General features: G+C 51.1%; 2 protein-coding genes across 2 annotated transcripts; one reads left to right on the forward strand and one right to left on the reverse strand.

The window, feature by feature from the left end:
* Positions 1–1,708: 1,708 nt before the first annotated feature.
* On the forward strand, positions 1,709–5,414 carry LOC308047871 (cyclin-dependent kinase 3-like; the record flags this gene model as incomplete). Its single annotated transcript, XM_080356673.1, has 7 exons — positions 1,709–1,836; positions 2,624–2,701; positions 3,447–3,567; positions 3,841–4,011; positions 4,440–4,541; positions 4,691–4,894; positions 5,289–5,414. The coding sequence occupies 7 exons, from the start codon at positions 1,709–1,711 to the stop codon at positions 5,412–5,414; spliced, it is 930 nt and encodes a 309-aa protein (XP_080212799.1).
* Positions 5,415–8,627: 3,213 nt separating this feature from the next.
* EVPL (envoplakin) lies at positions 8,628–26,667 on the reverse strand (the record flags this gene model as incomplete). The annotated part of the gene is made up of 21 exons (XM_080356724.1): positions 26,590–26,667; positions 26,009–26,163; positions 25,209–25,332; positions 24,550–24,675; positions 24,197–24,235; positions 23,236–23,397; positions 22,520–22,627; positions 21,458–21,553; positions 20,867–20,992; positions 19,806–19,952; positions 19,506–19,660; positions 17,939–18,036; positions 16,948–17,129; positions 16,007–16,185; positions 15,432–15,570; positions 14,660–14,853; positions 14,182–14,332; positions 13,524–13,607; positions 13,328–13,438; positions 12,665–12,757; positions 8,628–12,077 (listed from the first exon to the last, which is right to left on the reverse strand). The coding sequence occupies exons 1-21, from the start codon at positions 26,650–26,652 to the stop codon at positions 8,628–8,630; spliced, it is 5,982 nt and encodes a 1,993-aa protein (XP_080212850.1). The 5' UTR covers positions 26,653–26,667.
* Between the last annotated feature and the right edge of the window lie 732 nt (positions 26,668–27,399).

Here is a 27,399-nt window from a genome sequence, read left to right on the forward strand (position 1 = left end):
TTATCATTTCCAGCTCAAATCCCTGGCAGCTGCACAGATGTGCTCTTGATTCTGTTGCGGAACGTGGAGCTGATGGTTCTGCAGCACAGTGCTGTCTTGGCATGGTGAGATGTGCTTGCTTTCCATCAGAGGTTGCCACAAACCAGTTCAGAGTTAGGTTCTACTTATCTAAGTACTCAAAAGGCAGATTTTTAACTTAGGGAAGCCAAACTTCTGCACTCCTGTCTTTCATGCGCATGCACACACATGCCCTCCCAATAACTGTGATCCTAAGAACTGATTTCAGCACATCCTGACAGCTCTCAAAAGCTCTCACATTCACACACAGCTGTAGCACAAACCTCGCTGTCCACCTGTGATACCAGAGAATTTGCACAGGGGATAGAAACTTTTAGAGTCCATCCAGAAAAAAGCCCCTCCTCTCCCAAGACCCGCCCGTCTAAAGCCAAGCTCTGCTGTCCTTTGGCTTCCTCCATCATTCATTCCTTCTCCCCACCCAACCAAAGGCAGCAGGGTCAGCTCTGCTTAATTCCTGATGCTGAAAAAGGCTTTTGTCATTCTTGTTGTAACACCCGCAGCTCCTGACAGATCCCCAACAACAAACCTGGGACTTGTTGCTCACCTCACTCTGGGCCCTGCGGCACCTCCCACCTGTTCTTCCCCAGCACCTCACAATCCACTGAAGAATTAGGCAATGAGTCTGGATGGAGACATGAGCACAAACTCAACCTTCACAATCCACTGAAGAACCCACGTCAGAGTTTGCTGTGGCCATGTGGATCCCTCTTCATCCACAGAGCAACCACACTTTTGTTCTTTCAAACTGGCAAAATCACGAAAATTACTTTTTTTAATTTTGAGCTGGTAGTTCGTCATTGGGCTAAATCAGTCCTTTTTGGGTCACCTAAGTGTTGGGGTCTGCAGCCTGTGGGCTCATCCAGAGACACAGAGCCTACAAGCTCCTCCAGAAGACAGTCCCTGGGGCTCTACCTTTCCTGGGGACACAATGCATAATACTTTTTAAATGTTGTGTTCTATGGTCTGTCAAGTCAATGATTAACCCCCACCCAAGGACAGCTTCCAAGAGGCTGACCAAGCGGCTCAGCCCATGGTGGGGAGGGTCAAGGGACAGTTGTGCAAGACCAAAAAAAAAGGGAGGGGGGGGGGCAAAAAAACCCCACAAACCAACAACTACCAAAAAACCAACTACAAACAGACAAAAAAAGGCATTTCTGCTGAGTGTTTGACCTGAGCACATCCCAGGGAATCCTCATTACCCACCCTTGATGCAGGGCACTGAGCTTCCCCTGGCTCTGTGCACTCCCTGCTGCCTTTCCTGCTGGCCCAAATCACGTCTTTGCACCCATTTTGCTACATTTTTGCTGTAGCCAGCACACTCTGCAGCCTCGATCACAAGCAGCTGTTCCCGGGCAGCCGGTGCGCGGTGTGTTTGGCTCTTTGGGTGTGTCCAAGACCCCAGACAGGCCCAGCGCGCCCAGCCAGCCCTGTCTGCCGGCGGCCGCCCCACTTCAAGGCAGGGCTTTGTGCTGGGGGAGCACCAAATTGGCACCCAGACCCAAAAAACAGCTCAGGGGACACACAGGGAGAGCAAACACCTTCTGCGTGTTTGTTTGAGGGTTTCGTACCTTATCTTTTTCCTCAGCAGTGCCAGCTGTTCCCCACGCCATCGCAAGGCTGAGGTGGCACCATGGACGCCTTCCAGGAGGTGTTTCAGAAGGTGGAGAAGATTGGAGAGGGCTCCTACGGCGTGGTGTACAAGGCTCGCAACAAGCGCACGGGGCAGCTGGTGGCCCTCAAGAAGATTCGCTTGGACCCGTGAGTGGGACAAGTCCTCAGTGCTGGGGGCTGCCATGGCTCGTCCCAGCCCTGCGCACACCTGCCATACGGGCCTAGCCCAGTGTCCTAAGTGATGCAAGAGGCTCAAAAAAAGCCTGACATGAGGGAAAACAATGTCTCTCTTGGCTCCTGCAAGCAGCTAGGGCCTGACCTGGCGCCACCTGGCCCTGGCGCCATGGCCCAGGGCAGGGGGAAGAAGCCGCCATTTTGGGAGCTGTTGTCTCCCTCAGGGGTGCTGGGGCCTGTTGAGGTGCAGCCTCCTGGCAGGGCAGACTGCAACCCCTCCAGGGTGGGCACTGAGTAGATTAAAGCTTATTACTTTCCCCTGGGTTGGCCCTGGGCTGTCTCTGTGATGAGGGGCGTCAGTGTGGACCAGGGGCCATGGCAGTGGGACTGCACCTCATGGCGGCCCCTCAGGACAGTGGAGGTGGCTGCCTGAGGGGCAAAGAGCATTCATGTCCCTCTGCCTCCAGAAAGTGAGATTTTGGCATTTAAACCACTGGTTCTCCAAATGTGTCCCCAAGCAAGCCCTCCCCCACAGCTTGCACTGTTTAGGTCACCCCCTCCCTCTCCTTCCCCATGGCCCCATGTCCCCCTGCCTCGCCCCAGCTCACCCCACACACGGCTCCATCACGAGCCGGGGTGTAAGAGCCTTTCCCCATGGCAGGCGAGGGGGTACGATGGAAGGGAGAAGGGACACAGGACCCTGATGGGCTGTGGGATCCCACTGGGGGACGGGGTGCCATGTCATCTATCTCTGCCACAGGGAGAAGGAGGGCGTCCCCAGCACCGCCATCCGTGAAATCTCCCTCCTGATGGAGCTGAAGCACCCCAACATTGTCAGGTAAGACCTGGAAGAACCCTCCCCACCAGCGCGTTGACGAGCTCCTGCTCATCCGCATGGGGAGCTCTGGGTACAGGCAGGACAAGGAGCCTTCCATTCCTTCCCTCACTGCACAGAAACAAGCAAAAGAAACAGGGAAATGCAGGAGTCACTTGCACTTCTCTGATTTGCAGCGATAGCCCACAACACTGCAACTTTACTCCAGCAACACAGGCTGGTCCAAACTGCTGCTGCCGCCCCAAACTAGATGCTGCTTTTATATTTGTGTCCCTCTGGGCTGTTAGAGTATGTTTAGGCAAAGATCTGGAGAAGGCCTTCTCATGCACTCCGTAAAAAACCAACACTCCTGCATAGCATGGATTCCCACACAAAGGTACTGAAGGAAGTTGTAGAGCGAGATAAGGACTAAGCAAAACAAGTCGATTCAATGTGAATCACGCTAAGCCATTTATTACAGAAACAAGTCTCCTTATATACGTAACTATATTCTAATCACGTGTCCACGCTCCAAGCATGGATTCGTTAAATGAGTATCGTGGGCTGTCCGTGCACTGGAGTCTCACTGATGATATTTCCGATGATTCACACCACGCCAGGACCCCGGTGATTGAGGAACGCCCCTCTTTCTCACAGCAGAGTCTGTTCTCGAAGCGGCCTTGAGATACCTTTGAGCCTGACTAATTCAGCAACAGATCTTTATCTATCAAGACCCGTCCACAGGAAGTGTTTTCCCTTTTTTTTGCAGGCTCCTGGATGTCATACACAGCCAGAAGAAGCTCTATCTGGTGTTTGAGTATCTGAATCAGGACCTGAGGAGATACATGGACTCATCCCAAACTGGAGAGCTTCCTTTAAGTGTGGTCAAGGTACAGCGTGGAAGGAGTAACAGGCAGGGCAGTGAGCATGTGTCCTTGCTGCCTTCTGCTGGGCAGAGCCAGCACTGAGCTGCTCTTACCCAGATGGCATCTGGAACACATTTGTCTTTGGCTGGAGGCATTCAACAGTTTGTGTGTGTCTCTAAGTATTGTTGTATTATAGCAAGGGTTTTTTTTCCCATTCAGGTCTATAAATGATCCAAAATGATCCAGCCCTCAATGTGTTTTCATTGTGGCCTTGTCTGAAATCTCTTCTCTCCTTAGAACTACCTTTTCCAGCTGCTGCAGGGTGTGAGCTTCTGCCACTCGCACAGAGTCATCCACAGGGACTTGAAGCCGCAGAACTTGCTCATTAATGAAGCAGGAACAATCAAGCTGGCTGATTTTGGACTGGCAAGAGCTTTTGGAATCCCCCTGCGCACGTACACTCATGAGGTATTGTTGGGGCTCCCTGCCACCTGAGTGGGGTACACAGTCCATAGTGGGTAGACAACAGCAGCATCATAAGTTACTCATCCGTAACAGAGGCCCATGTGTGCCCAGTTCCGTGCTCTTAACCTAACCCACAGCTAAAGGGTTACCTCACGTCCCCACAAAGTGTGCTGACTGCGCCTACCCTAGCCTGCCTGCAAGCTGGCTTCCCACCTTCTCTACGTAAGGTGTATTTATTTGTTTGAGTGTCCTGTTGAAGAAATGGTCTGTTAATCCCAATCTTGCTGTCACTAAGGTGTCTGTTAATGCAGCATGGCCTTAGCATACTCTGATTTGTACAATCACTGCAGTACAGCTGAGAAGAGAGGATCCCATGCCTCTAGTTTCACCCAGGGAAATGAAACAAAGCTTGTTTGTTGGTTTCTTACCAGGTGGTGACCCTGTGGTACCGAGCACCTGAAATACTGATGAGATGCAGATCCTACTCAACTGCTGTGGATATGTGGAGCATCGGCTGCATCTTTGCAGAAATGGTAAAATGGGTTGAAATAGTCTCTTTAATGAGCAGGGAGGATGCAGCTGCAATGAGAAGTGGGGAAGGAGGGACAAAGGGTTGCTTGCAGCAGGAAATAGGGCACTCAGCTGGTGGAAAGGTGGGACCTGGCTTTTTTTTCTTTCCCAGGTGACCAGGAAGGCCTTGTTTCCAGGGGACTCTGAGATTGATCAGCTCTTCCGAATCTTTCGCACCCTGGGCACTCCCACTGAAGCGACCTGGCCTGGGGTGACCCAGCTGCCTGACTACAAGAGGGACTTTCCCCGGTGGGCAAGAAAGGACATGAAGGATGTTGTTCCCAACTTAGATCAAGATGGTAGAGACTTACTGGTGGTGAGTGAGGGCTCAGAACAAGACCCGGGGACAAACAGGATTTTTCAAACTGGACAAAGAATGGCGATATTTGGGACTGATCTGCCTGGAAGTGTGTTAGCTGATCTGGCTCTGGTGCTCAACTCTGCCATCGCAGCCACTGAATCACAAATAGGGCTCAGTCCTGGCTCTGAAGCAGGACTGTCATTGCAGGTTTCTCTAGGAAACCACTGCATTGAGGGTCAGGAAACCCTTCTAGCATAATCCCCACAGTAACTTCAGCTGTGGGTTACTCCTGAAGCCCAGAGAAGGGAAAAGGCAGATGCAACATCTGCATCCGGGCACCCGTGCATGCAGGAGCAATCCATCATTTGGTTTTTTAAATCCTAAATCTGCTGGGTGTTTCTCTTGGCAGCAATTGCTCCTGTATGATCCCAAGAGGCGCATCTCGGCCAAGGACGCCCTCAGTCACCGGTACTTCTCCGGGAGAGACCCTCAGAGCCCTGAAGAGCGATGTGTGCTGCAGGGACACAGCAGATGAGAAGGCACAGCTCTCTTCCTGCATTCGCACCGCCAAGTAGCAGTTGCATACCTGGTTTTGAGTTGTTTAACAGAGCTGACATTCTGCTGTTTCACAAGCTGAAAAGGGCTATCCAGTGTCTTAACTAGTGCTTTAGCTGGGACCAAGAATTCAAAAGATCCAGTTAATATAAAGCACTTGTTGCATATGGCTGGGAACCGTAACAGCTGAAACACTGGCTTTCCATCATAGCTCTAGATGTACTGCTGTTTTCCTCACTTTATTGCCTTGGAAATGTCTTTTTGCTTTTCAAATATTTGGAGAATTGTCACTGACTTTTCGTGTGGTTTTGACATCTTCATGTTTTTTCTTTCAGTACAGAAACAAATAAAGGCCTGTCATTTGTTCAGAAACCTCAGTGTTTATTGTTTGGTGCAGCCCATTGGGCTGGTGATGCAGGACAGCCTGCCTGGGCCTTTTTTTTTCCATAGAGCTCTTCTCCCTCCCTTCCTCATCTCTTGCACTCCTTTTATCATTTCCAGCTCAAATCCCTGGCAGCTGCACAGATGTGCTCTTGATTCTGTTGCGGAACGTGGAGCTGATGGTTCTGCAGCACAGTGCTGTCTTGGCATGGTGAGATGTGCTTGCTTTCCATCAGAGGTGGCCACAAACCAGTTCAGAGTTACATTCTACTTATTTAAATACTCAAAAGGCAGATTTTTAACTTAGGGAAGCCAAACTTCTGCACTCCTGTCTTTCATGCGCATGCACACACGTGCCCTCCCAATAACTGTGATCCTCAGAACTGATTTCAGCACATCCTGACAGCTCTCAAAAGCTCTCACATTCACACACAGCTGTAGCACACACCTCGCTGTCCACCTGTGATACCAGAGAATTTGCACAGGGGATAGAAACTTTTAGAGTCCATCCAGAAAAAAGCCCCTCCTTTCCCAAGACCCGCCCATCTAAAGCCAAGCTCTGCTGTCCTTTGGCTTCCTCCATCATTCATCCCTTCTCCCCACCCAACCAAAGGCAGCAGGGTAAGCTCTGCTTAATTCCTGACGTTGAAAAATGCTTTTGTCTTTCTTGTTGTAGCAGCCGCAGCTCCTGACAGATCCCCAACAACAAACCTGGGACTTGTTGCTCACCTCGCTCTGGGCCCTGCCGCACCTCCCACCTGTTCTTCCCCAGCAGCTTTAGAAGCCACCAGGACTCAGGGAGCTCACTCACCCCTGCAATTTGCACAAATTAGGTTTTTTGCGGTGGGTGGGGGTTGCTTTCCTTTTGAAGCTGTTGTTAGGAGTTGTGCTGGAGAGGCTGCCTGGCAAGAGCTGACCTAGTGTAGGGGAGGGCTGCTTTTCTGATCGAGCAGGGCTCACGCAGCAGCCATGAGAGCCATGTGGCAGGAAAATTTAAGCCCTGCTGTGCTCCTGCAGCATCTCATGGCATCTGTACAATAACACCCAGCTCGCAGGGGCACGTTTGTGAGACATGGATGAATTCTGCCATGGCAATAATTTCCCTGCCTTTGCAAACATGTTTTAAAGACATTTGTACAGACACTGCTGCATTTTCTGCTCTATATGAACAAATGCTTGTGTTGTACCAGACAGGCTCTTTGCAGAAAAGCTTTGTTTTGTTTTTTAAAATCTGCATTAAGACATAAATACCAAGGACATTTATGCCTGGCAATAAACACAGACCACGCAGAGCACAGGACAGAGCCTGGGCAGATCCTAGGCTAGAAACTTGGTGTTTCCTTAGCTGGGCTCAGGTAGTTAATGCTGAGTGCTACCTACCAGCAGGAAGGTAACAGGACCTGTGGTTGTGCTGGGCTTGCCAGCATGGGAACAGTTCTCCCTTGGCCTGCAAATCCCAGCTGGGCTACATGGGAATGGAGGCTCTGATGGGGAAAGAAGGGGAAGAAAACCTCTGTCCTCAGTGATTATTTTGAAGGTGTTGGATTTCTCAAGCAGCATCAGCTAAAAGAGTCCTTGGGAGAGGGGGGAAGAGCAGCATGTGTCAATAGGAAGTAATTTTTGTCATCCCATAAAGCCAGGGGACTCTTCTGAATAAGGCTGAGGCTAGGGATGAACATTTCAACTCTCAACAGTGACACGTGGGAGTTAGGGCTTGTTCACGTCCGCAAGGACTGCTACCAGAAGTGACCCAAAGGAGGGAAAGCTTTCCTAAAGAAGTAGCAAGTGCAGATTTTCAGGTATTGCTGGGTGGATCCTGCAGCCAAGGCCAAGGGCTGTAGACAGCAGTTTCACATCACTGTTGACTACAAGCATCATCAGTCTGTTACTGAAGTAATCTGTTCCTTTGCAACACATCTGCCTCTGTACAGGGATAGGACAAGCCCCAGAAATCATCCATTTCAACAGGGTTTGGTTTTGCTTGGGGCTTCCTCTGCCAGCAGCTCAGTGAAGTGATCCCAGTCACCGTACAGCCACCACCATCACTGGGCTGTGGCCAGAGAGGCACCAGGAACAGGCAGCTGGAGGGGACAGGGGGGCTGCCCCGTTCAGTAACTGCCTGCACTTAGACTGGATCAAACATAACATGGAACTGCACCTGTTGATGACCCAGTCCTTCCTATAGAGGTGTCCAAATGACCAGGGAGCAAAGTCCCATGGGTTTTCAGTTTTAAAGACAAATGTAACAAAATCTTTAAAAATATGGACTCACATGCAGAAATAAATTTAGGGGGTTTAGTGCTAAGGGATCAAGGGGAGCAAGAGCCTGCAAACCCTTTGTAGATGGGGCTGCAGGGCACAGGACTACACGGGGAGAGGACTTGCCATGTATTCAGCCTTTCACAGCCTCACCCTGCAGAGATAACACAGCCACAGAGATGCACTTTCTGTGTTTATTGCATGCAGAAGAATGACCCTACATTAAAACGCTCTGGCTCTCCCCACTTTCTGAGCATAACCACATGTAACCTGCTGCCAGTGGAGTTCTCACAATGAACCCCCCTTTGCTGTCACAGCAGCAGCCTGGGCACAGTGGGGACCTCTGTGTGTCAGGCCCTTGCACGCTCACAATCGCACTTTCGTCCTCGCATGACCACGCTGCGTTGGGAAGCAGAGATAGCTAAGATAGAAGAATGTGCAGCCCTAGATGCCAGACGTTCCGCTTCTGTGATGGCTGCTGCCTCTGTGGGGAGAGGTGTTCTGAAGGGATGAACTCCTAAAGGAACCAGATCCAGGAGATGCCCGAATCCATTCAATGCCTGAACCGTGAGAGCTTGGGGGAACGACTCGGCTGGTGGTACCGCTGATAACCCTCCGATGCGGCCGGGAGCAGCAGGAAGCTGCTCAGCGAATCCTTCTGGCAGAGAGCCATGGCTTCCTTGTAATTTATCTTCTCCTTAGTGATGGGGTCAATGAGATCTTTTTCGTAGTTGGAGTCATCCTGGAGCCTGTTGGCCAGATCACCTGTTATCATCCCTGTCTGGGCAGCTTCCAGCACGGGGATGCGACCAGTTTTCTTAGGATCAATGAGCCCTCCGGTTAGATGCTGGACCTCCAGGTAGGGGAAAGCACTGTCCTTGGTCATCCATCCCTTCTGAACTGCTTCTCCCACAGACAACCTTCGCTTGGTCACTGGGTCCTCAATCCCTGTGAAAGCTTTCTGGGCGTTGAGCAGTCTCTGCATGTAGGTTCTGTCAATCAGCCCCCTCTCAATTGCCTTATGGACTGAGAATCGGTCCCAAGAAATGAGGTCTATGATACCCCCTGTGGCAGCCTGGGCTTCCAAGAGCTTCTGAGCTGTCATGGGATCGAGCAGCTTCTTTGCAACAGCAGTCTTGATGTTGTACTTGGTGTTGGTGGTGGTGTCATACACCCCGGCGATGGGGAATGTGTCATCACAGAAGCCCTTCTGCGAGGCTGGGGGGAAAAAGCTTTGGGTTTGGTGGGTGGTAGGTGAGGAGAGAGGAGATTTGGAGATGATGGAGCCAATAGAGAGGGATGGTGGAGGTTTGGATTCCCCAGCCACCAGCAAGGCGAATTCAGAGATGGGAATCTTGCCATCTCGGTACAGCTGGTACTCCTCCTTTGTGATCCTCCTCAGCCTTAGCGCATCATCGATGGAGTACTGCTTCCCACTTTTCTTGTCAAGGAGAACTGAGACTTCCCCATTTGGCCCCAAGGTGGTGACTTCCTCCCAGTCACACTCCAGCTCTTGCAGCTGGATGTACTGGCCTCTGTCTATGATGCCCCTCTTATAGGCCTCGTAAGGGGACATATCCTTCCCCGTCTCAGGGTCCAAGATAGAGATCTTGGTGGAGAGGTTTGTCTCTCTCATCTGGGTCTCGTGATTGATTTCTTCCCGGTTGACCCTTGACTGCAGATCTCGAATCAGCCTCTCTTTGTTGTAGATCTGGTCCTTCTCCCTAATGATGTCTGCCTCCAGCAGAGAAAACTCATGTTCCAGCTGCTTCTTCTTCTGCCTGTCATTCTCCGTCCGTTGATTGAGCAGCTTGGACTCCTCCCGCAGGAAGAGGACTTTCTGCTGCTTCTGCCTCTCCAGTTCCCGCAGTTCACCCTCCAAGTTGGCTCTCTCCTGGATGGCCAGGTTCCTGGCTTTCTGCAGCTCCGTCTCTTCGCGAGCCCATGTCCTCTTCATGCCTTCAGCTCTCTCGATCTTCTCCCTGAGCCGTCGTACCTCCTCCTCTGCCTTTTGCTTGGCCCCTCTCTCCCTGTTCAGCAGCTCCCAGATGCGTGCGCGTTCACTCTCCAGTGCTCTGTCCTTTTCCACTCGAATCACCTCCTTGTAGATGGTCTTCTCCTGGGATTTTGTTTTCTGCAGGACATCAACTTGCATCTGCAGGTTCTTGCATTCTCTCTGCAAGTTCAGCACCTCCATCTTCTCACGGTCCAGCTCCAGACGCAGGTTGCTGGCAGACTGTTCAAGGACTGGGTCCTTCTCCAACTTGACCACTTCTTCCATAATGATCTTTTCTTGCACTGGTGCTGGGCTCTCCTCCAGCTCCTTTATTCGCAATGTAATTTGTCTCATCTCCTTCTCTAGTGCAAGCCTCTTGCTTCGGTCCTCCTGGAAGTTGAGCAACTTCTCTTGCTCTTCCACCAGTGCCCGAACCTGTTGCACATCGCGTTCCAGACGACGCCTGTTGCTCACCTCCTCATCCAGACTCCGTCTCAGCCTGTTGTGCTCATCTCGGAGCTTTGGATCCTTTTGAGTCAGTATCACCTCTTGGACAACTACCTTTTCCTCTGGCTTTCGCCTCTCCAGTAGCATGTATTTATTTTGCAAGTCATAGATTGCATCCTCTGCAGCTCTCCTCTTTTGAGACATGTTACGTACCTCTTGACGGAGACGATCAGCTTCTTTTTCCAAGAGTGGATCATTCTCATATCGGATGACTTCCTTGTTGACCAGCTTGGTTTCCACCTTGGATCTCTCCCTCTTCCATTCATCCCTTTCACCCTGCAGCCTAATGAGCTGCTCTTGGGTCCTGCCATTGGTGTTCACAAGTTCATTGAGCTGCTGTTTCAGCCTATCAATTTCTCTAAGAATCTCTGGACTCTTCTCATGTTTCACCACCTCCTCTATAACCTCCTTCAGTTCCACCACTGGTTTCTGTGACCTGAGGACATTGAGCTCTGCTAAGGCCTCTTCCACTTCGCTTTCAACCTTTGTCCTTTTCAGAGTAGCTTCCTGCAGCTCCCTTTTCAAGTGTGCAATTTGCTGCTCTGTTTCAGGATCCACCAGGAAAATCTCATTGACCCTTTCTTTAACCTCCACCCTTGGTTTCTGCTTCTCTGCAATGCTGTACTGGCTCTGCAGCTCTCCCAGCTCACCTATAAGCATCAAGTTTTTGCTCCTCTCTTCCTCAATCAGAATTTTAAGCTTAGAAGACTCTCTCAATAGCTCTGGGTCCTGCTCTACCTGCTTCACCTCCTTAACAATAATTTTGGGTTCTGCTGTTTCGATTAGTCTTTCCACCTCCTCAATTTTGTTCTTCACTTTCACTATGGCTTCTTCTGCAGACTTCCTCTTGAAGGATTCATCATCGATTTGTAGCTGCAGGGTCCTAACGGACTTCAGCATTTCTGGGTTTTTCTCCAGTTTGATCAGCTCCTTCACCACCACTTTCTCTCGGATATTGGGCTGCTTTCGCTCCAGCATTTGCAGCTCTCTCTTACACTGCTCGAGTTCAGAAACAGCAGCCAAGCTTTCCTCCTGGAGACGTTTGATCTCCTGACGAAGAGCGGCTGCCTCGCTATCCAGGCTTGGATCTTTCTCAATTTTTGTGATCTCTTTGGTGAGGAGCTGGGCAGGAGTGACCTTCTTCTCGCTCTCCATCTGGGCAAGCTTACGGCTCATCACGTCAATGTCTTCTTGCAGTCTCTGCCTCTTTTTGCCTTCCTCTTCGATCTGCTGCGCCATCTTAGACAGGTTGCTCTCCACCTGTGGGTCTCTGTAATATTCTATTACCTCCTTTTCTTCCACTCTTTCAATGGGCTTCTGAGTCTTCAACATTAGCAGCTTGTTTCTATGTTCCTCCAGGTCCTCTTCAATCTTGGCCACTTTCCTTCTTTCCTCCTCCAGCTGCGATTTTAAGCCCTCAGATTCCCTGCTTGTTGTGGCTTTGTGTTCAGAGTGCTGTGTTCGCTCACACACAGCTTCAATGTCCTCATGCACCTCCTTCTGCAAGGGAAAAACAAAAGTTAAAAGAAAATAAGGCAGGGAAACAGAATCACTGTTTAAATCTGGCGCAGAGGCCTTTTCCATGACCGGGGAGGGCAGGAGACAGAACTGGTACAGTTTAATCTTTTGTCCTTCCTGAGCACACTGAACATTATCCAGACCAGAGAACTTTCCTACAGGTGAGTCAAGCCCTAGAAATGCACAGAAGTCCTATTGCTTTGAAATGCTTCCAGAAGGTTGTGAGCATTAAATTCCAGTCACGTCCACAGACAAATCCAGAATTCTCAGTCTATGAGTGCTGATTAGCTATAGCTGAGAACAGGACTCCAGAGCCCTAACTCATTTTTTTTTCCCCAGCATAAACTACAGCTTAGTAGACAGTTGAGGGCCCACAGTGACACTGACAAATGTCAGTGAAACCCATGGTCTTTTTCTCACATTGGTTTCCATGCCTGTCCTTCCTCCCACCTAGATGTGGAGACCTGGCAAAATGGTGGGGGGATCCCAGGCTGACCAGATTGCTCACAGCTTTGGAAAGATCATTTCAAACCCCAATCTAGAGCAGCCCCATCTGGCCAAGCTGGTACCTTCTCAGCAATCTTCTTGGCAAACTCCAGCCGGCTGAGCTGCTGTTTATTTTCTGCTGCCAGCTCCATGTAGAGCTTGGTTACATCATTTTCCTGAAAAAGAAACAGCAGTGAGACCCTTGTCCCCCTCACCCTGACACAGCTCCGTTGGATGGCACGCTTTCCCACCCATCATTTCACCTGGACGCACTTTGTGTACTGCACCATTCCAGGAATTAGTGTCTTCCCATCTGAATTCCTAGAAAAACTGAGACACAGAGTCTAAGGACTCAGGTAGGAGATCCTGTCCCCTTATTTGAATGCCTGTTAGATACCTGCTGGCCTGCACAGGGTCCAAGACTTACACCTTGGGCCACATATGGATGGAATAACCCAAGGTGACGCAGGAGAACTGGGGTGTAACTGGGAAGAGCACGCAGGAGCTCTGGCTCAGTCCTGTCCCCAGTACCTGATCACTTGCTCTGCCCAGGTAGATGGAAGTCAGTCTTCAAGGCACCACTAAAATAGGTCCCCAAATTTGGAGAGAATGTGACATAAACACCATTCAGCAGGAATACTCAGAAAGACAGAAAATGACTTGCTCTTTGCCATGCTTCTGCAGGGCTGAGACAAAGGTCTCAATATCAACTAAAGGTACTCTATGTCTTCATCTTTACATTTTACCTGGGCCTGGATGCTTTCTTGCAGAGGGGTCACACGCAGCCTCTTGGCAGCAAAGTCCGTCAAGGTAGGGTCCAGAGAAGAGCTGTATTTGCCTGCTTGGAGTTCATAGTCCTGTCCAGAGCAGAAACAGAAGAATCAATTGGGATCTCTTGGGTGAGATGCTAAGGGAGTGCAACCTGGGGAAAGCCAGTCGTACATTGAGGGTGGACTGCACGTTCCGGGATAGCCTGACCACCGCGTTCTTCTCAGGCTCCTTGCCTTTGATCTCCTCCACCAGCCTCTGCAGGAGAGACACATGATGTTAAGGACAGGCTGAAATACAGCAAACCGTTAATACTCTTGCAAGCAAGAGCAGTAGCTCAGTGTGGTACTGCAGGGAATGGTGGGAATAGGATGACATTTAGGAAGAGCCTCCTGGTCTTTAGAGGATCCCAACAGGACTCTCATTGGCGCAGGACTTATGACATTTATTTATCATGAGATAAATACTAGCCAGCACAGAGACCTTCACATCTCTTCAGCTGAGCTGGCCATCTTAGGATCTACTCAAGGAGAGAAAGATGCAGGACCCAGATGTAGCATCTCAGCCCAAGGTGTAATCTCTCAGGATGTGGGTGCATCCTCTCCATGGAGAAGGTATCAGCCTAGGGGTGACTAGCTCAGATGAACACCAACACTGCAGATGAACACAGCTGGGCAAGATACATCATCTGTGAGCTACAATCCATTGTCTCCTTGTTCTAGTTAATTCACTGTGACATAGGAGCTGGTTGGTACTATTTTGCACACCGTTCATGAGAAAATTCCCCCATCCTTGTAATATTACAGGTTATGATGCTTGCCCTGGAACATACCTTCTGTGCCTGCAGCTTGTAATTGATCTGGCTTGGCCCATCGGTGGTCTTCACTTGGTGCTTTGGTAGGTTGTTCATCCAGAACATCAGGTTCTCATTGGAGTTTTGGAACTGCTGGTAGATGAGGCTGATATTTCTGAGGGTCTTCTCTCTGCACAGCACAAAGGTGAACAGGAACATTAAAAGCAAGGGTAAAGATTCATGTGCAAGTTCCCAAAAAGACATTATGGTGAGAATGACACCACAAAAACCACCAAGATAACAAAAACAAGCGAGTGACAACTGGTCCCTGAGTGGAGAGCACAACTCTGTGCACATCAAGTTTGCTACTGCAGCATGGGCACAACTTGGGAGGTGAGATATTGGAAAGGGGAGTGGTCAGATCAGCATCCTGCAATGAAGAACATGCTCTTGGGACTCTGACTAATGCTGGTCCATGTTAGCTAAGGGGAGCAGAGATGACACCCGAGTTCCTCACCGCTGATCCAGCTGGTCTGCAACGGCATGGTAGCGATCGTTGAGGAGCTGCACCTCCCGCTTCTGCCGGGGCAGGTCCGGGCAGTACTCCTGGAAGTTGTTCTGCACAGCGCTGCAGCTGTGCTCAGCATCCTTGAGCCCCCGGTTCAGCTTCAGCACACAGTCCTCTTGGGCCACCAGCTCCCGCTTCATCTTCTGCAGGGGGAAATAAAGACACATCCAGGTTTGCCCCAGTCAATGCACCAACCAGAAATACCCTCCTTAACACCAGTACTAACTGTGCAGCACCTGGGGGCTGCCCAGGCTCTCCAAGCTGGACGTGCAGCATGGAAGAGATGGAGCAGCGAGACTTATTCAGTAAAGGAGGTGGGAATCAAGATGGGTTGGACGGTGCATGCAGTAGAAAGGAGAAGTTTTGGGAAAGGTAAAAAAGGATTGCTGTGAGTGCTAATGATGGGGCAGGGAGATTTGGGGCAGGAAAGAACAGGGGTGAGTGTGAGGCAGAGCACCAGAGGTTTGATGCTGAGTTCATAATGTATTGTAGGGACCCGAAATGTAACCTGCGAGGGGCAGAGCTTTGTGCAAGCCAGTGAGTGCAGCTCAGCCTGCAACACCAACATTAACCCTTCAAGGAACAAGTCCTTAGAAAGGCTTCACTATTGGTGCCTTGAGGTGCTCAAATGAGCAACAGTCCATCTGTCCCCACCATTGCTACGTGAGCTCAGAGATCTCCCTTCCTTAACGAAGAGCCTGATAGCCTGATGTTCCCCTACCTGCAGATCATTGGCCCGATCCTGCAGGGCATTGGGGGATGCGGGAATGATGCTATCCTGAGCCAGCTTGGCCTCAAACGTGCTGACAATCTTGTCTGTGTTCTCAATCTGAGTCTCCAGGTTCAGCGCAGCCTTAGCCCTGGGGAAGAGAAAAAAAAGACAAGACAAGGTTAACTACAAAAGACCCCATTCTTCTCCTTTTCTCTCTGATTTTGCATGTTTAAGCTCATTTAACATCAGAGCTTCCGCAGCATGGCAGAGAACAAGGAATATGCACTCACAACCCTGCCATGCTGCCCAGAAATCAGATATATTGCTTTTCACTGCACACAGCAGACCTGGGACACACACCCTTTGTGGTGGACTTCCCACAGTGGGGGCATCTGAGCACAGATTACACACAGGGACTCCTTCAGAGGTGCCTTTGGTGACAGATGGGAGGTTTCCAACCTGTACTAGGCTGGATGGACCTCAACCAACATCCATCTAGACCAAAAGCATTTTCTCTCATGTTTCTGTGTTGACACCTCTGTGCAAGGACTTCATCCCCTTCAGGCCTTGTCATCATCACTCACTTCTCATTGTAGAGGCTGGAGAGCATATTGACATCGCTGTATTTGCTCCTGAGGGCATTCAGTGTGACAGGGAGCTGGGAAGCCGAGGTGCTGGTGGGTTTCTTGGAAAGGTAGGTCTCACACTCCTTCTGCAGGGCATCCTTGGCTGCCCCCAGGTTCTCAAGTTTCTTTGTCGTTTCCTGGCACATCAGATGGGAGCAGAGTCACCAAACACAGTCATAACAATTGTGAAAACGTGTCTCCCTGGGGGGCAGATTTTGCTGTGGGGCTCAGGGTGCGGTAGCCCTCTCATTAGGAGTTGGCCCTCGGGGCACAGCCCCATCCAGACTGTGGCTGTCTGGCAATGGCAGGGCGTGGGAAAGAGATCCAAAGAGACACGGGTGGAAGCAACCTACCTGCTTGAATCCATCTTTCTGCCAGGGCCAGGTAAATACCCACAGATGAAGATGTAACAAGCTGAAATACTACAGACCCAGAACCTTATCCCAGAGAAAAGGAGGGGGCTTCAGGGCACTGCTTCTTTTCCTGTCCCACTCACATCTACCAGCCTGTATTCCCCATTTGGTGAGCCAAAGCTGGTCCTTGGATTCATTCCCTCTGCCTTGTTGTCTTTTATGCTGCAGACTCGAGAGCAAAGGGTGACAGCAACCCCATAACAAAGCTGAGAATTTCCCAAGTCTGACTCCTGGTCCACAACTCTGAAATGAATGAACCATCTTGCTGAGCCTTGGGAAGAGCCTGCATTTCCCTAGGCTTTGGCTTAACCTTCCCATTTCAAGGGCTCAAGTCATCCTGAAACCCTTGAAACTGCAGCACAGGTTTCTCTTCTGAAGCACTGGCTCTCATCTCCTGTGTAATTTCTACATCAGGTCTTTTTTAGGCCAAGGACACAGTGCTACCAAAAACTCATCCTACCCCAACACACCCACAGCAACACCCACCTGCTGGTGCTTGATCCTCCTGGCAAGGTCCTCAGTGGGGTCACTGTAGTTCACTGGAGACCTCACTCGGTTCAAGATCTCCTTCTCTACTTGAACCAGGTCCTTGCCAACACCATCCAGGCTACCGAGAAGCTGGTCAGCTTGGGGATCATCCTGAGCTACAGGGGTGCTCCTGGACAGAGCTGCAGCGAGACACAGCTCAGATTAATCCCCATTTCTCATCTTCCATCCCAGTCTTGGTGCACAGCTCTGCACAGATGGACCCTGAAGCTCCAGCTCCCTCTCATGATAATCCTACCGCAAAGCTCTGCCCTTTGTTTTGTAGCTCTGAAGCACACAGACTTCTCCTGAGCATGGGTTTTGGATGCAACCATTAATGAGTCAGTTAACATTTCTAATCTGCAGAGCATCATACATGTGCTGACCCAAGGCAAAGGCTTAGGAAAATGGTTTTAGCTCTGTCCCAGCCAACCAGAGCTCAAATCCAAAAGAGGGACAGAGAGCCATGTGCTGCTATGCAGACACATCCCTGCTTAGCTTTGCTGGAAGTTTCTGAACTGCAACTGTGGGGGTAACAGAATGAGCCAGGGGTCAGGATTTGGCCATAGCTGTCTGCTTATTCCACAGCCCCCAGCTAGGAAGAGAACTGTGAGGGACCCAGATCCCAAAGAAGGCTTAATTAAGGCTTCTGGATAGGCACATCCCCCTGCAATCCTAAATATTCTGCAACAGCTGATGGACCTGGAAGTAAATCTCAGAGGTTTGAAAAGGGCAACAGAGATTTTATGTGAATTGCCTGAGACTGGCAGCTCTAGGAACCAGGTTATCCCATCGGCTGTTGTTTTCTGTAGAGCAGGAGTCATCTTCACACCAACCCGCAGGTATCTCTGTCTGCTCAGGAGGCTGCTCTGCTTCAGCCAGGTCTGGCAGCTCCGCAAGGGAGATGTACGGGTTTTGCTTTGGAGAGGGCTCGACTAACCAGCTGACATACCTTGTTGGCTGGGCTGAACCTGCTCCTTGTGGCTGCGTCTCAGGGTGTTCTGAACCGCCGCTCGCTTCTGCTTCACTGTGTTCAGTTCCCCTTCCAGCCTGTGAGCAGAGAGGAGCATCCTCAGCCAACGGGATGGGAAACGTTGCACTGAGCAAGCTCTGACAGAGCCCACCCTGCAGCAGCTTCGTGCCTCTGATGAGAAAAGTGTTCCCAAAGGCAGGGGCAGGCTCAGATCCTGCAGCCTGTTGTAACTCAGAGACGTCCCTTCGGAAAGGGGACAGCAGCAAGAGCACCCAGTTGGTTCAAGCAGCTGGTTTTCCCAATGGAGCCACTGTTTCCAACTCTTGCTAGATGCTGACAAAGCTGGAAATTCATTTAATATCACCGCAGTGCTTTGCAGGAAGCAAGTACAAGTAGCTGCCTCCATGGCTGCTGCACTACAAACACCAGGTCTCATTTGGAAGGATTGTTCCTTTCTAATGAAACCAGGGCTGGGATCAGCAGGCACTGGAAGGACCTAAAAAATCTCTGAGGGAGAAAAGACTGACGGCACTGAGAGGAGGGACCTTTGAAGGACCAAGGTAGTTCACATCCTTGCTATAGGTTGCTCCAGCTAAACACTGAGCTCTAAAAGCAGCAAGTCCCAGCTTGCCTAGGTTGTTATCAGACAAGGGCTGTTCCTCTGCAGGGCCAGGACATAGCTCCACGCAGAGGGACTGAGTGGTGGAACAAACTGGGAAATAAAAGAAGTATTTTAGTGTAGGAAGGGAAGCAAACACCAGAGAAAGAAACAAGCTGTCAAATGTAGCCCAAAAAGGGGAAGAGTTTTCCAGGCAACACCTGCAGAGCTGTCATCCAGGAGGATGTCACAAACTTTTCTGTTTTAAAACATGCATGAAACCCATAAATCCAAAGGATTCAGTAATCTGGGACAAGTGAAGAGGGGTACACACTCAGAAAAAAGTAACACAATGAAATAATCATGCTTGTGTGACTGGGGAACCAAACTCGCATCACAGACATGCCCAAGTACCGCTGAATCTGGGCTGAGGGTCTTTCCACAGTGCTTGGGCAGCACTGATTTATCCAAGCACCGAGAACATGATTAAAAAGGTGACATGGAAGCTGTCTGCTGTCTGACTGAGCAACCGGGCAGCAGACTACACAGTGGTTCAAGGAACGTTTCTTAGTCTCCAGCTGGGGATGGCTCAGGAGATCCCACAGATAACTCTGTCCTGTTTGGCAAGTCCCAAGCTCCAGACTGATTCTGGAAATAATTTAGTCAAATCTATACGAGTCACATGTTTGGGTGAAGAAATCAAGCCTGACTGCCAGGAGGCTCTTTGGCAGTAAGGTCCATGCAGTGTGCAGTGCTGTTGAGGAATGGCAGGAACCTGGGGAAGATACTTGGCTGCAGGGAACAAGCCCTCCAGGAGGGATTTCGTGCTAGATAGTTAGAGGTCTGTTCCCAGCTGCTTCTTCTCTGCAGTTGAGGCAGCCAGGCTGGCTGCAACCTAAGAGCAAGTCTGAACATCTCTCTGTGTCAGGCTCTCCATCTCAGACTCACCTATTGACCTTGTCTATGGACTCGGGGTCTGGTGGAGGGATGGAGAAGCAAGCAGAAGGTGCCTCCTGGACCACACCAGTGCTGCTCTGCACCACCCACATCTCTGGGTTGCTGTTGTCCTTCAGAGTGTACTTGTCACCTCTGGTCAGCTGCACCTGGGACAAAGACACAAAACGCAGTGAGTGGATTGGCTTTCTGACACGAGGCCGGTTTCTCCCACCATGGAGCCAAGATCTAGAGCAACCAAAGAAGAATCCAGTTGCCTGTCTCGTCTAAGGGTACTGCTGGTCAGGCCCTCACCTCCCCAGCATCCCAGTCACAGAGGGTGTCCAAGGTGAGGGTCTGGGAGAGACGTGTCCTGCGCAGTTTCAGTGGGCTGATCTCTTTGCTCCTTCTCTTCAGGTCAGCGATGCTCTTCTCTGCCTGCTTCACTGCCTTCTCTTCATTCTAGATAAAACAGTGGTTGCAATCAGGCGTGGATGAGAAGGAAGCGGGGGGTCATACTACAGTGGGTACGCTCAGGCCAGTTGTCCATCTTTGTGTGATCACTGCTGGGATGGAGTCAGAAATATCTCCAGTCTTGACCCTTCCATGTCCCTTCCTCCCCTTTCATTACCAACATTCTACTCAGTTTCCTTCCCTTGCAGCAGATCTGCCCTTGAAGGCACAGCCTGAGTTAACCTCAGGTGATCCCACACTGTCATACTACATCTCCTGAAGTTTTTCTTCTTGGAAGAGGAACAGAGACATGCCAAGAGGTGTCCACATTCCAATATCAGAAGGTTGTGAGATCCCGGCACCCCTCAGGATCGAAATGCATTGCATGCATGGGAAGATAATGTGTTGAAGCTGTCCCCTCCCTCTCTCCTGGGCAAAGATCTGTTCCTATCCACATCTCAACCCTGAGGTCAGATTTCTTTATTCCCTTCCTTGCCCTTGGCTCTTGAGAGTGCAGAGGAGATGGGAGGACCTTTCCCCACTGCCTGAATACCAGCACCTCATGCTCTCTACAGGCTCTCTAATCCAAGTGTCTCATGTCTAGGACAACACACAGTTCCTGCCCCCACTTCTCCTTTACTCTGATGGTGACTTGGTGCCTGACAGTGTGTCACTGATAGAGATGAGTCTCTTTCCAGGGGTCACTGCCCCACAGCATGGACCTTCTGTGGCTACAGGGACTCAGCTCCCAGGGCATAGCATTACCATGGGCTTCCCTCTGTCTAGCACAGGGCTGGGATGAGCTGTCCTGGTAGGATTATTCACCCAACTCTTCCCGTTTCCCACAGTTATTTATTGGGGAGGTTGTAATGTTTGGTCTGCTCTTTAGGTCTGGCTAGTGTCACCAGCCCTGAAGACCTCACCTCCAGCTGAAGCAGCAGATCTGCCACTACTCCAGGGCTATCTTTATTGAACTTGCTGTATTTGGTGTCCAGGTCGGAGTTCATCTTCTTCAGGGAGCGGCTCACAGCCTCAGCATCATCCTGGAACTGGAGGTGTGGGTAAGAAAACAGTCAGGGACAGGAGCACATCACTGTGTCCAAGTCCAGTGTGGTCTCTCAGTTCCCAGTGACTCTTACACAGTCTAGGGCTCACAAGACCATGCAGACCATCCTCAGAGTGCATGTTTGGACAAGTACATTCTATCACCTGAGCCACATGCAAATAATCCTGATCAACAGACAAGTCCCAGGGAACAACAGCGAGCAAACCTTCCCCTGTGTCTCTTCTCTAAACCAGCACATTAACAATAGGGCTGATGGGACAAGCTGGGCACCAATCCTTCACTGCAGCACTAAAGGACCATGTTTTCTGAAGTGTTTCCCCAAAATATCCTGACTGGGTGCAAGCAAAAGATCTCCCATCGTCATCCTTTCGCTGCATCTCTTCCCAGCCTGCCCACTCTGGCCTGACCCTGCAGCCACACAGCCCATGCTCTCCTTGTTGCTTTTTACCTTCTTATAGCTCTCCACGCTTTTCAGTTGACTCTCCTGGCAAATGCAGAGGTTCAGGAAATTCTGCCACTCGTTCTTCAAGGCTTCCTGGTGAGCCTGTGGTGGGACAGAGCACGACTCAGTGGGTTCCAGCTAGCCCTACCTCCCCCATCACCCATCTCCTTTCCCCAGAAGCCCCAGAGATCAGAGGAAGGGCACGGACTACTGGTGAGTGGACACAAAGCTGTGCCCAGGCATCGCCTGAGAGAATCATAGGATCATTTTGGTTGGAAGAGACCCTCAAGATCATTGGGTCCAACCATTAACCCAACCCTGGCACTGCCCCATGTCCCTAAGAACCTCATCGCTGCGTCTTTTAAACCCCTCCAGGGATGGTGACTCCATCACTGCCCTGGGCAGCCTGTTCCAATGCCCGACAGCCCCTTCTGTGGATAAATTTTTCCTGATATCCAATCTAAACCTCCTCTGGCGCAACTTGAGGCCATTTCCTCCCATCCTGTCACTTGCTACCTGGGAGAAGAGACCAACAGTGATGCTGAGCCTGAGTAAGGATGCTGCTCCACAAGGACCTGGCTCATACAGAGCAGCCACCATTTCTCTAGAGGTCTCAGGTCCAGTGGTGTGGGTGGTTGTGAGGCCACCTCACCTTGCCACTGCATCTGCAGGCTTGGAAATACAACTGTGGAGGCTGGGAGCTGGTTTCAGCTGGGAGAGGTTGTGCTGTGTCACAGCTGGAGTTTCTCAGCAGCATGAACGTGGCTGCATTGACCACAGGTCTGAGCACCAGCCCAGGAGCTGGTCCCGGCACACAGATGTTAGCCACTATCTCCTGGAGGTTTCTGAAGGGGTGAGGACCCTGCACTGTCCCCAGCCTCCCCACAGGGCTGGAGCAGGCAGAAAGATGCTGCAGTACAGCCGGTGCAATGTGCAAGGGAAGAGTAACAGAGTGGCCCTGCAGAAGATGTGAAGAGGTCTCTTCCAACCTGTCTCCTGGCTCTTGATGCATAAATGACGGAAATCATTCTCATTCTTTTACAGGATTTGAGAGATACCTTTCCCTACCTGTATAGGCTTGACAGCTGGGTGCTTTAGCTCAATCATCCTATCCCCGTCATCCTGGAGATGGTTCACAAGCTCCTCCTGGCTGAGCAGCTCATTGGACTTAAAGTTCTGAAGGGGAAAAGAAACTTCATGACAGTGGACGAGCACAGCACAAGGAACACAGAGCAGTTCCTGGGGCACCCAGCCACATGTAGCGGAGAAAAGGCTCCCAAAGCACAGACATCCTTGTTTGTTTGTTTTTTAAAAAGGAAGGGGCTAAGCAAAGCTGAAACAAATTATACACACTTGGGCCTCAGAAAGCATCAGGGCATTCATTCAAAGAGCACCTTCCTAGTCAATTATCCCTCCCTTCTTCCTGGTCCCAGTATATAGCAGTCACTGTGTGTTGTACTTTGGACATCGAGGCTGACACGACGCTGAACCCCTCCCTCCCTTCTGACCACTGGCAGCCTCACCGACAGCTCTCTCCTGTGTGATCCCACCTGCCAGCTCATGGAACAGGAGAGGACACAAAATGGCTCATCCTTAACTCCAGTGTGGACTCAGAGTATCTCTCCCACCTCTGTTTCTGTGCCCAGTGCTGTCAGACCATCCCAGGAACACACCAGAGCCAGTGGTGGATGTCTAGGAGCACGGGATCCACCCTGCAAATCTTGCACGCTGGGCTTGGCCAGCCCCCGATGGCCAGGACACACTGCCAGCCCCCGAGAGCTCACCTCGTACTCCCGACGCACACTTTGCACATCCATCATTTGGTCGCTCCAGTCCTGCTTCAGGATCCTGGTCTGCTGGTCCGTCAGGTAGCCCAGCTCCTTGGTGCAGCCCTGGAGGTGGTGGTACAGGCTGCCCAGGCTCTGCCCTCGCCAGATGGAGGCTTTCTGCACACACACAGGAGAGACAGCATTGGTGCTCAGGCTGAAAACCCGCTTTCCCCTCTTCCCCCTGCTCCCCAGGACCCTGCTCGTGTTGCACATCCACCAGCATGTTCCCAGAGACCTTCATGAGACATCTGCCCTGCTCGCTCTTATCTGATGGGGCTGGTTTTCCCTTTCCCTCCTCCACAGACAGGATATGTTTGTCTAACCAGAATCTCAGGTGTGGGGTGGTGCCTCGGGCAGTCTGAGAGCTGGCCCAGCTCTGCTGTATTCCTCACAAATGCAACTCTTCAGGATTAACCTTTATGGCTGGCTAAACACAGGACCTTCTTCCCAGCCACCTCCTTTGCGCCGGCTGCTCATTTCCTCTCAGGAGCCTTTGTTGGGGATTGGTGCAAGCCTCAACATTTGCAATCCCCATTTGGAACAGCATGTGGGATGGGACAGGGTTTCCTGCTGCTGCATCCCTAACCCTGCACTCACACAGGCAACGCCAGATCAATGATCCATGGAGAGGAGACCCAGATCTCACCCACAGCACTGCCCTGAGGGCAGTGAGCATGCTCTCAATTTACATCCACTCCCATATGGAGAGGAAATGGAGAAAGATGATCATAGAATCATAGAATAGTTTGGGTTAGAAGGGACCTCCAAAGGTCCAGGCTCCCTGAGACGAGGGACACGACTTCACTGTGCAAGACCAGAGGTAGCTGCTCCCTGAGCTGGGCATTCCCTGTCCATCAGGGATGATGTGACTCTGCTGTATGACCCCATCTGTCCAGAAAACCACCAAGCAGCTTACCAGCAAGTCCTTGTACTGGCTTTTTAAATCTGCCACATCCTGGGTTGCAAACCGGCCAAGACCAAGGGAAGAAAACAAACAAACAAACAAAAATTAGCAAAACATGTGGTAGATGCTAATGAGCTGATTTATAGAAGGTGATTTAGAAACCATCCAGGAACCCAGGAACCACCTTCCCAGCCCCTGCATGGCTTGATCTGTCCAAACTCAGGTCTCCCCATTGCCTTTGCAGAACAAGGAGGGATATTCACTGTGTGAAGGAGCAGATGGGACACATGGCCAGAGAGCAAGCGGAGCCCACAGGGTCCCCAGTGAAGCCAACAGGAACAAGGAGGGGACAGAGGGTGCCTTACCCCGGAATGGAGGTTCTTGATCTGGAGGCCATAGGCTTCAATCTCCTTCTGGAGGATGTTGTGCTCAGCTATTTGCTTTTCCAGTTCTGACATGCCAGGGCCATACTGTCCCGTGTTGACTTGTTTCTGTGCAAAAGGGGTTAGGAAGAGACTAAAATGAAAGACTGTTTCAGGGAGAAACTTCAGTGAGTGTTGGCAGGGTGTGAAAAGATCCAGTGGCTGAAAGCAGTCCAGAAGGAACCCTGGTATACAAACCTAAGCTGAACCTGCCACTCTTCCCATGGTGACATGCATTGGATGGACACAGTTACCATCCAGTTTCTAAGAGAATCCAAGTGGACTCCAAACTGGGCACTCCACACACCCAAGACCTTGTAGCATGAAACCCTAGGATGTAGGGCTGCAAAGACATCACCTACTCCATCTTTTCATCCTACATCAGGGCATCTCTACCTGATCCCCCTCTGGCAGCTCTTAATCTGAAGGGGTCAATCAAGAGGGTCCTCCAGAGGGTTTTAAGAGGTGGGAGGAGAGTCCTTCTCCTTCTCAGGGTTGCTTCCACCACACTCAACAATGTCTGGCAGAGCCCTACAGGCAATAGCAGGCATTGTCTGGCCTTGTAGGTGTTGGGAGATACATCTAAAACCAGCTGCTGTTACCATCTTTTGGTCCAGGATCCTGGCCCAGTCTACCCTGGGCCCCACATCTGGGATGTTCAGTTGCTCGTAGAGAGCCCGGTACTCTGCACACAGCTGTGTCACGCGGTCGTGGAGCTGCTGGATGCTGCCAAGGAGAAAAGGCACATGTCTCTGTGTCAGTTTAGATGGGGGAAAATCAAGGTGGGGTTTGTGGAGCCCAGATGTCACTATAAGACCCAGGCTACTTTGTTGTCCCTTTGTGACACTGGCATCCTTCTGCAGTGAAGGCACTTGTCCTGGTGCTCTTCATCTCAGGGATGTCTCGGGAATTACAATCCAGGAGGAAGCTGCAGGGACATCAGGGCTGTCCCTTCCCAGCTAGGGAACAACTCTGCCCTCCTGATTTCCACCTAAAAGGGCTGGAGAGCAAAGGGGAACAAAGCACCAGAGGCCAGCGTAAGCTCTTCTCCCATTCAAACACCCAGCTCTGCTTGTCTGAGCAGAAGACATTCATTTTAGGAAAGACAGAGGAAAAGGGAATTTGTCCTGGGAGTGAGATCACATTTTAACTCTCCGTTTTTCTGATAACTTTTAAAGGACCTCCCAAATAATACTGGGGGCTCTTGAGTGATCACTGTGGCAGCCACCCTGCACACCACTATCTTTACAATATATTGACAGAGGCCCTGATTTTAAGGCTAAAGTCTATAGGAAGAAGGGTGAAACTCTCTCATGGCAATGACTGGAGGTCAGCCTAGATCCTAGGGGGATTCCCAATTGCTCGGTGTCCTCATCACACCAGTCCCCTCCGCTGTACTCACTCTTTCTCTATCTCAATAGCCTGAGGGTGTTTCAGCCTCTTGGCACGGTCCACATCCAAAAACAGGTCCTTCAGCAGGGTCTCTGCTTCCTTCAGGTTCCTGGCGTTCTCTGGCTGGAACTCAAAAGCCTTGTTCTTCTGATGATTGCTGGCATCCTGAAGACCAGGGATGGCAGAGAAAAAAGCCCTGTTCAACCACAAGGGTGCAGCTGGGGAGTGTACACCCGCCAAGCTGCCTGCTCCAGCATCTCTCCCACCCAGGGACTGGTGTGGGTCGGGCTGGGGCTGCCGGGGACACGGGGCTGTGCTGCTGCACTGCAGACACAGGTGAGACAGCCTGGGCTGTGGGAAGCATGACGCACTGAGCAGAAAGCACCCAGGGCAGAATTTGGGAGGCCCTGGTATGCAGCCCCAGGGGCTGGGAGGCTCTGTGGGGTGATCTGTTCCTCCCCAGCCTCGAGTCAGCCCCTAAACCTGCACCAAGCAAGTTGATGCACTGAGCAGACACCTGACCTGTTATCTTAGACACTGCATTGCCAGGCAAAGGCTTCCACCTCCCCACCACCTTCTGCCACAGCTCACCTGCTTGAGTCTGGACTGTGTCTCCAGGATGTCCTTCTCCACCTGGTCAGCATTTGTCTGCATGCGGGAGATGAGCACGGCCAGCTCATTTGTTGAAGACCTGTGGGAGGGAGCAGTGAAGCAGAGGGGTGAGTGAAAGCAATTCTCACCCTCTTCATCTCATCGCCCAGGACCTGACACAGGTGTGGTTCTTCAGGCCTTTCTCCCACGTCCTCCTGGTCTCCAAAGCAGGAGTCTCAGCTGTGGCTAAGGGCACAGACACAAACAAACGGGCGATGCCTGGCTGTTGCCATCAACCAAGTGAAGGTAAGAGGTGGCATGTTCAGAGCGAGCAGGCGATGGATTTTTGCACACCAGGCAGCTCACCTGGACAACTTCTTGCCTCTGGACACCACAGACGCTCAAAGATTCACGTGGATTCCAAAGGCATTGGAGGGGGAGAAAAAAAATATTGCTGTAGGGCTTCCAAATGCACCAACACCACATCTGGGTTGGGAAGACCCAAAGCCACAGATGGCTGGAGGCCAGGAAAGCACCCTGCAGAGGCAGCATGTGCTCACCCTGTTTGGAGGCACTTCCCTGGGTGTCTGCCCTTGGCTGCTGGTAGAAGTGGACAAGATGGCCCTTCAGACAGAACTGCCATCCCGTGGGCTTGTTTCACAGATAGAGCTCTGCAGTTCAGCTCACTGAGGAACTGGAGAGCCCGGTCCCACCCCAGGACCAGGCAGCAGTGGACAAGTACTCCCTATACAGATTACAACCCCTCTGGGAACCACATGGGCTGCTGCAGTCCTGCTGCTTTCAGGGCTT

Source organism: Nesoenas mayeri, assembly GCF_963082525.1.
Source record: "Nesoenas mayeri genome assembly, chromosome: 19".
Lineage (NCBI taxonomy): Eukaryota > Metazoa > Chordata > Aves > Columbiformes > Columbidae > Nesoenas > Nesoenas mayeri.